This window comes from Balaenoptera acutorostrata, chromosome 15 (assembly GCF_949987535.1).
Source record: "Balaenoptera acutorostrata chromosome 15, mBalAcu1.1, whole genome shotgun sequence".
Lineage (NCBI taxonomy): Eukaryota > Metazoa > Chordata > Mammalia > Artiodactyla > Balaenopteridae > Balaenoptera > Balaenoptera acutorostrata.
Window position 1 is genome coordinate 7,904,236 of NC_080078.1, and position 12,639 is coordinate 7,916,874.

General features: G+C 60.2%; 1 protein-coding gene across 3 annotated transcripts; it reads right to left on the minus strand.

Annotated features, from left to right (window-relative positions):
• Positions 1 to 109: 109 nt before the first annotated feature.
• MYL10 (myosin light chain 10) lies at positions 110 to 11,150 on the minus strand. 3 transcript variants are annotated; one of them, XM_057529386.1, is made up of 7 exons: positions 11,069 to 11,150; positions 8,082 to 8,174; positions 7,467 to 7,542; positions 6,452 to 6,556; positions 3,083 to 3,161; positions 605 to 653; positions 110 to 324 (listed from the first exon to the last, which is right to left on the minus strand). In XM_057529386.1, the coding sequence occupies exons 1-7, from the start codon at positions 11,069 to 11,071 to the stop codon at positions 226 to 228; spliced, it is 504 nt and encodes a 167-aa protein (XP_057385369.1). In that variant the 5' UTR covers positions 11,072 to 11,150; the 3' UTR covers positions 110 to 225. The 3 variants fall into 3 exon arrangements, with proteins under 3 accessions (XP_057385369.1, XP_057385371.1, XP_057385370.1); XM_057529388.1 differs by lacking the exon at positions 11,069 to 11,150 and adding an exon at positions 8,465 to 8,511; XM_057529387.1 differs by lacking the exons at positions 8,082 to 8,174; positions 11,069 to 11,150 and adding an exon at positions 7,734 to 7,858.
• Positions 11,151 to 12,639: the final 1,489 nt, after the last annotated feature.

Here is a 12,639-nt window from a genome sequence, read left to right on the forward strand (position 1 = left end):
TTAGCTTTCTCCCCAACCGGAGCATTAATCACAAAACCTCAGACCTTGTTACATTATTTATTCTTACTTTGCCCCTGACCCACAGGCCAGGGAGCCTTTTCCTTGCACACACACATGTTGGCTGCAGGGGCTCCTCAACGGCCGCCCCTCTCCCCCACCCCCGGCCCCGTGTTTGCTGCCTCTGAATGTGTGTATGGGGTGGGGGTGGGCGTCGGTGGTCCCCTTTTAGTCCTTCTCTTCGCCATGCGTGATGATGTAACACAGGTTCCTATAGTCCAGATTGCCACACACATCTGGCGGGAAAGCAGCAAACATCTGCTTGATCTGGGGAAAGAGCCGGGAGTCAGCCTCAACCAGGGCCGAGGTGGGGGCCAGAGCCAGGGGTCACCCAAGGGCATTAGGCAGAATGTCGCTCCCCTCTTTGGAGAGGGAGGCATCAGGGTGGAGGCCACAGAGGCCAGGCCAGCAGGCCAGGATCCCACCCATCCTTGTTCCCATCCTAGGAGTCAAGGGGGACATCATCTCAGCGGATCACTAAAGAAGGAGCACTTCCCAGGAAGATGCTTGTCAGCGCTGGGCCAGGCCCTGAAAAGCCGGCACTCACCTCCTCCTCACTGAAGCGATCTGCCTGTGTCATGAGCTTCTCTTTGATGCTGTTCAAGGGAGAGAAAGGGTCACATTCAGGGTAAGGGCCACTCTATGTGGACACGTGGATCCTGGGGCTGATGGCCCAGAAGGACACCAACCAGGGCTGGCCCTACAGCCCCCAGATGGCTGTGTGGCCTCGGGCGGCCACTTCAGCTCTCAGCCTCCATTGTAATGTGGACTCCCCTCTTCACATCAGATGGGGACCCAATGAAATGAGCTTGGGACCCCGACATGACTGTGGGGGCCACTCTGATGTCCCATCGTGCACTAATAATCAACCTCTAGGTCGCTGAGGGGAGCCTCTTTGCCCTGGTTCTAGACGCACTGCTTCTTCAGCTTATGATTTTTGCTGACATCTGTAAGGTGCTTTGGAGCATGCAAGGTGCTTGCACTCAGCCAAGGGGCAGGAAGGCTGCCCAGGTCCGTGTCCTCCTGCGCCTGCCCAGGTCTCCTTTGCTCCTCACAGCCCTGGGAAGTGAGTACTATTATCCCCCTTTTACAGAGAGGGAAACTGAGGCTCGGGAGGGGTACTGATGTGCAGCGGCAGGGTGGGGCCTGTCCCCCTGGGTGGTCCAGAAGAGCAGCTCCCCACAGGGGCCAGAGCTGCCCGGGGCCTGGAGGAATGGCCAGAGGTGGGGCATTTGAGGCTGTGGGGGAGGGATTGGTGCCCCCAGGAGCTCAGAGGGCTCCACAGAGCTCTCAGGGGGTGCAGAGGGCAGGGGTGGGACCAGAGGGCTGAGCAGAGCCCCGAGCACCCATGTGCCCGGTGGCGCTGGCAGCCGCCGCCCTGCTCCAGACCGACGCACATTTTCCACTATTTATGTTACTACCGGACAGTCACAGTTTCCATCTCTCCACGCTGGGGACTTTTCACAGACTCTCTTTCAACCAGAGCTTCCTCTGTGGCCTGCCTGGCAGGCAGCCATGTCTTTCAGATCCCATAGCCTGGGGATGGTGCCTGCGGTTCCCAAACTGGGTCTCCAAAGGGTTCCTCCCAGCCCTGACTTTGCTCTAGTGGGAGGGAAGGTGGGTGGCAGTAGAGGGGTGGGTTCGGGCCACCCTGGGGGGTTCCCCCAGTGCCTCCCTAGGTCTCCAAGCTGGGGGTGGGAACCCGGACTCTGAGGGAGGGGTGAAGGAGAGGGCTGCAGCCTGAAGAAACCCTCGGGAACCTCGGGAACCCCTCCCCGACCCCTGAGGAGAGTGTGACTCAAAACTCTGGGGGGGGTGAGGGGCTGTAAGAACGTCTGAGAGACAAGATAGACCCTCCTCTCTTCCTCCCTGCCCCCCTGCCCGCTCCCACCCCACCTCCATCACGTGCTGTGCTAATATTGAATAGAAAGCAAAATCAGCCTCCAGCCGAGGCCTCAAGCCTCACAGTAATTGGTCGTGAAGCCTGTGACTAAGGAAGAAATCTTGCCTGCCCAGGGTCACCCACAGGCCCAGGGAGGCCTTGGAGGCCCTGAAGGGACAGCTCAGAGGTCGGCTCAGAAGTCGGCTCAGTGTCTCAGCCCCTGGACAGGCTGCCTCGGCCCGGCCCGCCCCGGCCCGCGAGTCTTGGCTGTCTGCCCTGTGCTCTCCCCGGGCTGAGGCTCCCAGGCATAGCAGGCATTAGCACTCCCTCCGTCAGTGATGCCAGCCCAGTGGTGGCCGGACAGCTGCCCACGGCCACCTCACTCTCTCTGCAGCCCCAGCTGAGCTGGTTCCTTCCCATGGCTCCGCCTCCATGCCCACATCCACTCGGGCCCTGGCTAACATCTGGCCCAGTCCTCTTCCCAACACCCTGGATCCCATTGGTGCTGGCCTCTTGTATTTCACTCACCCATCCACTCGCCTCCATCCCGACGGCCAAGACCCTTGTGGCGGCTGCAACCCTCTCTTCTCCTCCTCCAGGCTGGCCTCCATGTTGCCCCTGCCTAACTGCTTCTTAGGCTTTCCCATGCCCCCAGGGCAGACTCAAGGTCCAGGGCTACCCCACACAGGCCCTGCTTTCCTCTCTGTGCTGCCCGCACCGCCCCCCCCGCCCACCCCACCCCACCCCACCCCAGCCTCCCCTCCCACCCCCAGCCACAGCCTGTTCCTCCTCACCAACCCCAAACATGCCCTCTCTGCTCCAGCCAGAGCGATCCTTAGTCTTCCTTCAGGGCCCACCTCTACCCCCACCCGTCCCTCCCTCGCTACTGGGAAGCCCTCGCCTGCGGACCCCATGTTCCCCATACACATCCACACAGATGGGGACACCGAGGCCCAGAGAGGGGAAGGGACATCTAGTAATGGCTGAACTGGGCAGGGTAGCGGCCTCCTGCCTCCTGTCTGGAAGCTGCCTGAGATGCCTGAGTTCCAGGCAGGACAGGAGACCGGGCTGCGACCCACCCTGACCCGACCCCAGTCCATCTATCACCTGAGACTCTGGGGAGAGAAGGCAGAGGAGACTTACAAATCAGCCTTGACGAAACCTTTCCCTTCAGTGTCGAAAACCTTGAAGGCGTGGAGAATGGTCTCCTCCGGGTCCGTACCTAGAAGCAGCACACACAGGCAGGGGGAGCGTCAGGATGAAGAGGCCAGGCAGCGGCTGGGGGTGGGGCAGGTCCCGTGGCCCCTACAGAGGCCAAGGGCTCAGGGAGCTTCCTCCCCAGCTTTAGTCCACAGTGAGGCCAGAGAAGGGATGTTTCAGAGAAACAAGGAACAGTAATAATAGCCAAGGGCTCTGCGTATAGTAACAATCAGCCTGCACAGATGCACCTGGAAAGGCCTACTAGGCGTTTACTATGTGCTTAACCCTCCTGCCCATTGGTCCCATTTTACAGATGAAGAAACTGAGGCTCGGAGAAGTTAAGTGACTTGTCCAAGTTCTCACAACTGATGCTATGTGATTCGGCTATGGATGGAGGAGAAAGAGCTTTTACTTGGGGGCTGGAGGTGGGGGCTCTGGCATTGGAGGAGTCTGAGAGGTTGTCCAGGCCAGAGGCGGGGCAGGTGGGTCCACAGGTTTGTGGGAGTGAGGGTGGGGGGACGGGAGAGGCAGAGTGCATCCAGAGCAGTTCTGGTTTTATCACTTTTATAGTGTGGGCTTTGGCGAAAGATGTCATTAGAAGAAATGGTTCTACTAACACAATGGGATTAAATACCCAGCCCCCTGCTGGTACAGATGGGGAAACTGAGGGCCAGAGAGAGGAAGGGTCTCACCCAAGGTCTCAGGGACTGTGTGAATGATAGCAGGTGGCCTGGTGACCCTTACCTGGTGCTCTTCCCCCCATCACACTGCCCTCCCTTCTCACTGTGGAACCAGGGGATGTCCCCTTCCTTCTTAAGGCTCAGCTGCATCATTGGTAAAATGGAGACAAGGGCGGGGTTTGCTGCCCGCCTCCCAGGATCAGTTAAGATAAAGGGTCATTAATGGTAAAGGTCTTGACCAACATTATCACGGCCACAGACACATCTGAGTGCTCTGTGCCAAGTCCATCCTGCAGCTTCGGCATTGTGCCCCGTGGGACTCCAGCACACCCCTTGTGGTAGGTCCTGATGCACCAGTTTGTCAAAGAGGAAACTCAGGCTCAGAGAGGCTCTGTTACTTGCCTGAGGTCTCCAGCTATAAGGGGAGGAAGGGTTTGAAGCCAACTCCTTGAACCTCCAGAGCCCCCTTCTTGTTCTGCCACGCTGTGCTCCTGTTTCTCAGACTGGGTCAGGGCCAGCTGTGTCCCCACCATCAGGATCATCCAGGACAGGATGAAGTCTGAGTCGCTCAACATTTCTGAGACTGGCCCTGAGTGACTGGGCCGGGCTCAGTGCTGGCCTTGCCAGCCTGGGAGCTCCTAGAGGCAGAGCCGTGGGCTTCCTCTAGGTAGGGTGGCAGGGAGCCAGTGTGCCCAGGCCGGAGGCTCAGTCCAGGGTCCGTCACAGCCTGGCCTTGCAGGAGGAGAAGGGGTGGCCACAGGATTATGGTTGGGGCGCGGCTGTGCAGTCTCTGCCTCCCAGGGTCTCCGGAGAGACCTCCGTGCCGGGGCAGCCTGGTTCCAGCCTGCCTTCCTCAGGACAGGCTGCACGTGGACCAGCTGCCCTGGGTTCAGGCCCCGTGGCTGGACATTTACCGCACCCGGTCCTCCCCTCTCTCCTCCCAGAATGGGCCTCTGCTCTGCAGACGGCAAACCTCATCAAATGGGCTGCAGAGAGACTGCTTCCCCTCATTGTTGGGAACCTCATGATAGTGTCCTTGTCCCAATTAGAGGGACGAGGTGGTGCCTGCCCAGCCCCCCGGCCCCTGTCCCCATCCCAGGCTCAGCCAAGTTTGCATGACAGGCTCAGCTGGAGCTCCAGCCCCGGAACCCCTGCGAAAATGAGAAAAAGCTGCAGCCCTGGGTCAGAGCTCTTAGCTCAGCTGCGGACAGACACGAGCTCCAGGACTTGCTTTAAAGTCGTGGCTGGAGTCACGCATGTCTTTGCCTGGGAGTGTACCCCTGCCCTGCCCCCTGGACTTCTGCGCTCTTCAAGGAGGTGGCCATGGTCCCAGGAATAACCCCGAACAGCTGCCCAGAGGTGGGCCTGAGGGCACTTCTCTGTCAGCTGGAAAACACCAGGCTGTTGTGGGTTTAGTGGTAGCCCCCAAAAGATATACCCAGGTCCTCATCCCCAGGACCTGGAAATGTCACTTGGCAAAAGGGCCTCCGTAGATGGAAGGCAAGGCTCTTGAGATGGAGTGATCATCCTGGCTTATCCGGGTGGGCCCTAAATCCAATAACAAGTGTCCTTACAAAAGTGAGGCAGAGGGAGACAGAAGAGGAGGGGGCAGTATGACCACAGAGGCAGAGATGGGAGCAAAGCAGCCACCAGAAGCCGGAAAAGGTCAAGAACGGGTTCCCCCCTGGAGCCTCTCAGGGAGCCTGGCCTGACAGATTTCGGATTTCTGGATTCCAGAACTGAGAGTATACAATGCTGGTTTTTTTGAGCCGTCAAGTTCGTGGTCATCTGTTACAGCAGCCTCGGGAAACTGACACAACCCCCATTTTACAGGCAAAAAAACTGAGGTGCAAAGAACAGATAAGCCTTGCCCAAGGTCACCCTGGGGGTCAGTGGGATACCAGGTCTTAAGCCCAGCTGTAGCCGAGGCGCCAGGGGAGGGTATCAGGCAGGGGCCGCCTGAGCATGGGATGACGATGAGACCCACCCCGCAAGGGCAGCCGCAGCCCAGGCTGGCCCTTCCTTCTGACCACGGAACCCCAGCCCGGCCTGATGCTGCGTCTCAGGGGAGTGCAGTGGTTAGAGCCAGCGTCGGGGTTACAGTTCCATCCCTGCCACTTCGATGCTGGGACACCTGGAGCAGGTGTGGTGACCCGTCTGAGCCTGGGTCTCCTCACTCACGAATGAGGCCCCTGATCCTCTCCCTGGAGGAGAAGCCCATCCTGTACTGGGGTTGGCCACAGAAGTTTCCAGAACCCCCCTCCCCCATACCACCTTCTCCTGTCAGCAGCGGGTGGTAAGGCAGAACAGGCAAGATGAGCCCAGGGCTAGGAAGGTGGGGCTGTGGCTGGGGCATCATCCTGATGGTGCGCAAAGGGCTTTCTCGCAAACTGTCCCGCTGGGCGCCTCACAGCCCTGCAAACTGGGGGTCATTACATTCACCCCACTCTGTGATATAGAGGTGGAAGCTGAGGCAGGGTCTGGTGTGTGTGCCCCGGGGGCTGGTGTCTGGGGCTGCACCATGCTCCTAGCTGTGGCGTGCATCGGTGGGGGGTACATCAGCACACAGGGCCCTGCCTACCCACACCCCCTCGCCCATCCCCTCCCCAGGGCCCCCTGGGGCCTCAATCACCTTTCAGCTTCTCCCCAAACATGGTCAGGAAGACGGTGAAGTTGATGGGCGCAGGGGCCTCCTTCACCATGGCCTCCAGCTCCTCGTTCTTTACATTGATGCGGCCTGGGGGAGACACCCAGGAGTACGAGGAGGGTCAGAGGGGACCCTGCCTGCAGGCAGCCCAAGAGCTCGGGACCAGGGAGCATCCTGCAGAATCCCCCAGCCCTACCATCTCACCCGCCCCCCACTCAGCCCTAAGACCCTGCCCACCTGCTGGGGGACCTCAGGACAGAGGCACATTCAGCCATGGCCAGCACTGGGCTGCCCCCAGCCTCACCAGCCCCCTGCCACCACCTCAGCCTCCCTGGAAAGGAGAGCAAGTTGGTGGCTATCCCCATTTTACAGATGAGGAAACTGAGACCCAAAGAAGCTGAAGCTGAGGCACACAGGGGTGGAAGACCTGGGCCTCAGGGCTCAGGTGCCCCGGGAGGGATGCGCTGGCTGCCTGGAGACGGGGACTCGGGTTCCTCACGGTCCCAGTGGACAACCAGATCTCTGGGAGCTTAAGGCTCAGTCCGGAAGTGAGTTGGTTACGCACCTGTCCCCCAACCCCAGCGTCCCCATCCAGGCTTAAGACCCATCCCTGGGCCCTCAGAGAAGACAAAAGCCTCCCTGGCAGCTGAAGACCGCCTGGTAACCCGAGTCCCGCCCCTGGATATCTCCAGCCTCTTCCCCACCCCCTGCGTCTCCCCTGCTCTGCTGACCCCTCCCCCTCCCACTCCCGGCCTTTGCATGGGCCACTACTGCCCCTGAAATGCCCCCCTCCCTCCCCTGGCCAGTCCTCCTCTAACACCCGGGAGTCTCCCCTGACCTGCCAGGCGGTAGCCGCCCCTCCTCGGCACCCCCAGAGAACACCAGCCCCTCACACCCCCTGCACCAACCGCCCTGGCCTGCCCCCAGCCGCCCACTCTTTCTGGATGGCCAGGGCTCGGCTCGCCCCCAGTCCCCAAGCCTCCGGCTGCTGGTCACCCACCCAGGGCAGCAAAGGTGTCCCTCAGGTCCTCCTTGTCGATGAAGCCGTCCCGGTTCTGGTCCATGATGGTGAAAGCCTGGCAGAGACACAGGCACTGAGCAGCCGCCCGCCCACCTGCCCAAGCCCAGGCCCCCTCCCCAGAGAGATCCCCCGTCCCTGCAAGGGGCTGTCCTCCCAACCACTGTTGCCTGGGCAACCTCAATACAGGCCCTCTGGCCACCCGGTCACCCAGCTCAGCATGACACCAGCATGAGCGTGATGGTTAACCTGCCCTGGGCTCCTACTGTGCGCCAGCACGTGCTGGGGCTTCTTGCCCATCCCTCATATCATGCTCCCAGCAACCGCATTTTACAGAGAGTGAAACTGAGGTTCGGAGAGAGGAAGGGCTTGCCCTAGGTCACACAGCAAGCAAAGGCTCAGGGAGAGAGGGGTAGGGGCTGCCCGAGGACAGCTCGTCACATCTCCAGAGTCTAAGCTATAGCATGGCAGCCTCTAAGGATAGTGATGTCACCACCCCCCAGGGACTGAGGCCTGACCCCACGCCTTGCCGGCTCCCTAAGGGCTTTCCGTGCATTCCTGTAACCCTCCCAACGGCCCTGGGGGAGGCTGACCAACCTCTTTAAACTCCTGGATCTGGGACTGATCGAACATGGAGAAGACGTTGGAGCTGGCTCCACCCTCTGCTCTTTTCCGGGCTCTTCTGGGCGCCTGTGAGGTTCCAGGGGCGGCCTTACAGAAGCCCCTTCCTGGGGAGGCCCCCCATTCGCCCCACCCACCCTGTGAGGTTCCAGGGGCGGCCTTACAGAAGCCCCTTCCTGGGGAGGCCCCCCATTCGCCCCACCCACCCCTCAGGGCTCATCTCCTGAACCACACTGCCCGCCCCCACGGACCCCAGCAGACAGACCAGGCTCCTCATGAAGCCTGGCAGAGAAGCAGGGCGTTTCCCTGCTTCTTCTTCCCGGCAAGAAGCCAACAGAGCGCCTACCCCGCAGGGCTACCTGCTGCTTCCCCGACAGGCCCCTGACTCCAGAATGCAGGAGGTCAGTGCCCAGGATGCGGAGCGGAGAGGGGCGTCTTTTCTAGCACCAGCCGCCACGTGGGGGACCTCCTCTCCTGCCACCCTCCCCGGTGTTCAGGGTAACACCCAGATCCCTTAGCCCTGCGAGGTCTGTCCCTTGTCCCTCTCCCAGAGCATCCGCCTCCCCCCGCCCCGCGACCTGGGTCCCCCCCCACTTGCTTTGAGCTTCCTTCTCTCCCAACGTTTGCTCCTGCCATTCCCACTACCTGGGACACCCTCCCTGCCTTCCATCGGGATGAATCCTCATCCTTCAGGCTCAACTCCTCCGCCTCCTCCTCTGAGAAGCCTTCCCTGACTAACCCTGACCCAAGGCCAACTTAGAGCTCCCCCATCCCCTCTGCCCCTCCCCACCAGTCTTGGGTTTCCACACCCTGTAGCACGTAGCACACTGTCCTGCCGTATCTCCCTGTGTCTGTCCCACCTCTGGGCTCCCCTCCCCCACCCAGGGCCTGGCTCCGATCAGGGATTGGTTTGGAAATAGCTGCCCAGAGCTCAGGGCATATCTCAGGGCAGCAGGCAGAGCAGGTGACCACCCACGTGGAGGGTCTCTGGCCAGACTTCCTGCCTCCGTGTGTTTCTTTCCGGATGTCATGGTGCCTGAGAGTCGTCCAGTACTGGGCATTTGCTGAAAGCTCTCCGTTCCCAAACCCCTCCATGGGACCTTTCTCTCAGCAGCCATCACTAAGGTCCCCATGTGCAAGGAGCCCCAGACTTGGCTTGTGATGGGGGGAAAGGACAGCCGGGACTTCACAAAGGAGGAGGTGGAAGAGGACCCCCCACAGACGTGGGCGTCCCCACACCCAGCTCGGGCCTCCATCTCAGCCCCTTCCACCCTCTGTGCCCAGCCCCTGTCTACCCCACCCCAGAACCCAGGCTTCCCCGGCACCCCCGTGCCCGCCCCCAGCGCCTCTGTGGTCTCCCCTCCCCCGGGGCTCACTCCTGTCCGCTCGCCCAATGTCCCCACCCCCGCACTTGCCCCCAACTCCCCTGGGTCCCTGGGCTCACTTCAGGAGCCACAGTGCCCGGCTGACTTATAATTAGCTTTTACTGGGTCCTTTGTCTCCACTAATCCTTTGAAAGGGGGCTGGCAGGGCGGCCAGGACGTTATGATGCTGTAAAACCCCTGTAATATTTATAAATCCCTTCAGACATCATAAAGAAAAGAACCTCCCTGTGGAATACATCTCACATAATTACATATACATTTCCTTCTGGTTAATAAAAAGCAATCACTTCCGTCTGTGGGATATGCTGCCCTTTCTCTCCTCAGACCTGCCCTCGGCCACGGCATCCCCCATCCTTGTCTCGCCCCAGCCTTTCAAGTCCATCTGGGGGAAACGTCACCCTACTGTGTGACAGACCCTGTTCTAGAACCTTGCAAGGAGGGAAGGGGTTGTTTTCTCCTACTGCACAGGCAAACCTGAGGCCCAGGGCCCTGACCGGGCTTCTGATCTCCTAGCCAGGACCCTTTCCAGTCCAGCTGTCTTGGAAGTTCCCTTTTATAATGTGCCTCTAAAAAATAAAAATCCGCTGAAGGGAACATCTCAGGGCAGAAGGGCGTCACCCAGACCTGAGTTCTAATCGTGGCTTTGCTATCACAGCCGCTGTGATGTTAGGAAAATCAGTTTTCTGCCCTGAGCCTCATTTATAAAACCGAGATAACGTCTCCCTCAAAGCATCCTGACATGTATTAGGTACCTGCTGACCTCCAGCCAGGCCCTGTGCCCAATCCCAGGGACCTAGAGCTGAATCAGCCCTGGTCCTTGTCCCCAAGGAGCCCACAGTCCGGCTGGGAGACAGACAATCAGTAGAGGGTGATGGAGGGAGTGAAGATGTTGAGAACACAGAGGAGCCTCTGTACCGCTGGGGTACTCAGGGCAGACCTCCTGGAGGAGGTGGCTTCTGAGCTGAGGCTTGACAGAGTTCTCAGGCCAGGAGGGACTGATGAGGGTGAGTGAGACAGGGGCATGAAAGAACAGCACCATTGAGAGCCTGCAGGGAGACCCGAGGGGCTGGAGCACAGGGGCAAGGGGAAGGTGGCAGGGCAGGCCCCACATGGCCTGAAGGACCCCGCAGCAAGGCCAGCAGCCCCCATGCCAGGCTCCATAGGACCCAGGCTGTCCTGGAATAGCGACCCCGACCCCCACAGGAAACATGTTCTCTTAGTGAGATCAGAGCCCCACTTTTCCCTGAAACCTCCGAGCCTGGCCCACTCTGTCCCCCTCCACCCTCCTCTTCCTCGCCCCCCGCCCCAGCTTTCACCTCGGCAGCCCCCACCGAGTCCAGGAAGGCAGAGACCCAAATCAAGACCCACAAGGATGGACTGGCCGGGTGCAGGGATGACATCAAGGGTGAAGAAAAGGTCAGGACAGGCACAACATCAGGTCAAGGTCAAGGATGTCAGTGAGAGAGACAAGGTCAAGGTCAGGGTGAGTTCAGGCAATGAGGTAAAGGTCAGTATCACAAATGAAGTCAAGGTCACAGGATGAGGTCAAGGTCAGGAGGCGGGGCAGCACCAGCCTACCATGGTCTGGATGGCTCCCTCGAGCTGCAGCAGGGCTGGGGGAGCTCGGCGACAGCTCTTTAAATAGTGCTCCAGGTCCGGACAACAGTTTGGAAGGTGACAAAGGACAGGAAGGGGGCCTCCCTGCCAGGCACCTGTCAGGGGCCATTGAGAGTGGGTGGAGTTGTGGGATCCAGAGATCGTCCAAACCACAAGGATCTCCACCAGTGCGGGGCCAACAGGATCTCTGCAGCCAAGGGACAAAGGCCCAGGAAGGGGCTCCTGGCTGAGGACACACGGTAAGTTGAGGCCTGGAGCCAGCTGGGAAGACTTGGCCTTGGGCCATGCAAGTTCAGGAGAGCCCCCAAGGCAGGGCCACCCACGCCAGCTGGGGAAACTCAGGGCTGCACCGTGGCCTGACCCCTCGAGCTGTGTGACTCTCGGTGGGACACCATCCTCCAGAAGGCTCGGTCCTCTCATATGAAAAGCGGGGAGCACGTGACTCTGTCTGGTCAGCCCATGGGGAGGGTTTCTGCATCAGCCTGGCCCGCAGGGACCCCCTCAACCAGTAGGACTACTGCCACCATTACCCACCCCAGCCTGGGCCCCCTCAGGGCATTGAAAATAGTCCAGGGAGTTGAAAGAGCAAAGAGACAAACAAGAAAAAGGGAGGTGACTCTGATGAAGGAGAATTGAGAAATCACATGCCCATCCACTCTGGCCACACACGTATTGGGACGTAGCCCGTCCCCACCAGGCCTGGGCCAGCCCAAGAATTCTCCAGTTCATGTGACAAGCCGAGCCTGCACCTGCCCCTGGCAGGGGCCCCGTGTGTCCAAAGCAGCCTGGCTGCCCAGTATGTCCAGCCAAGTCGGCCCCCACCTGGGGCCACCACGTCTGATGGGCTGCCAGGGCCGGCAGTGCTGGGCTCAGGCTGTGGGCCCACCTGGCCCCAGGCACAGGACAGCTTAACTGTCCCTGGAGCTGGCCTTAGGCCTCCAGGCCCCGGTACGGCTGATCCCCTGTCTTGGGGGAGGGAATGTGATGATAACGAAAACAATTAGAGTAGCTGACGTTTACGAAACACAGCAAGTCAGGATACGTCCTAAAACTTGTGTCTTCACATGGACTCCTTTACCCCATTTTCCAGGTGAGGAAACTGGGGCACACACGGGTTAAGTCACTCACCCAGGCTGATAAGTAGTGGTGCCAGGACGAGGGCTCCTTTCTAGTGGTTCCAGAAGGTTGTGCCCATTGCGATGTTCCCCTCCCCGAGCCATCCTGGACCAGCTGACTCTGACCAGCCCCTCTGACCTCCCCGAGGACTGTGATGGAATCTCCCGCCCTGAGCTGGGGCCAGGCCCTGCCATGCTGCCCCCTGGCAGAGGGACCAACCACACGGGCTACAGGTGTTCAGCAGGTCAGGGTGAAGGGAAACTGGCTCTGGCCACAGGAGCCAGGATTCCAGTCCCAGCCCCATCTCCGCTCACTGTGGGAGACGAGCAGTGTGGGCACGGCAGGCGCCTGCCCCTTTCTGGGCCTGAGTGGAGGGGCAGGTGGCCACTGTCCACGCCAGCGCTGGCAGCAGCCTT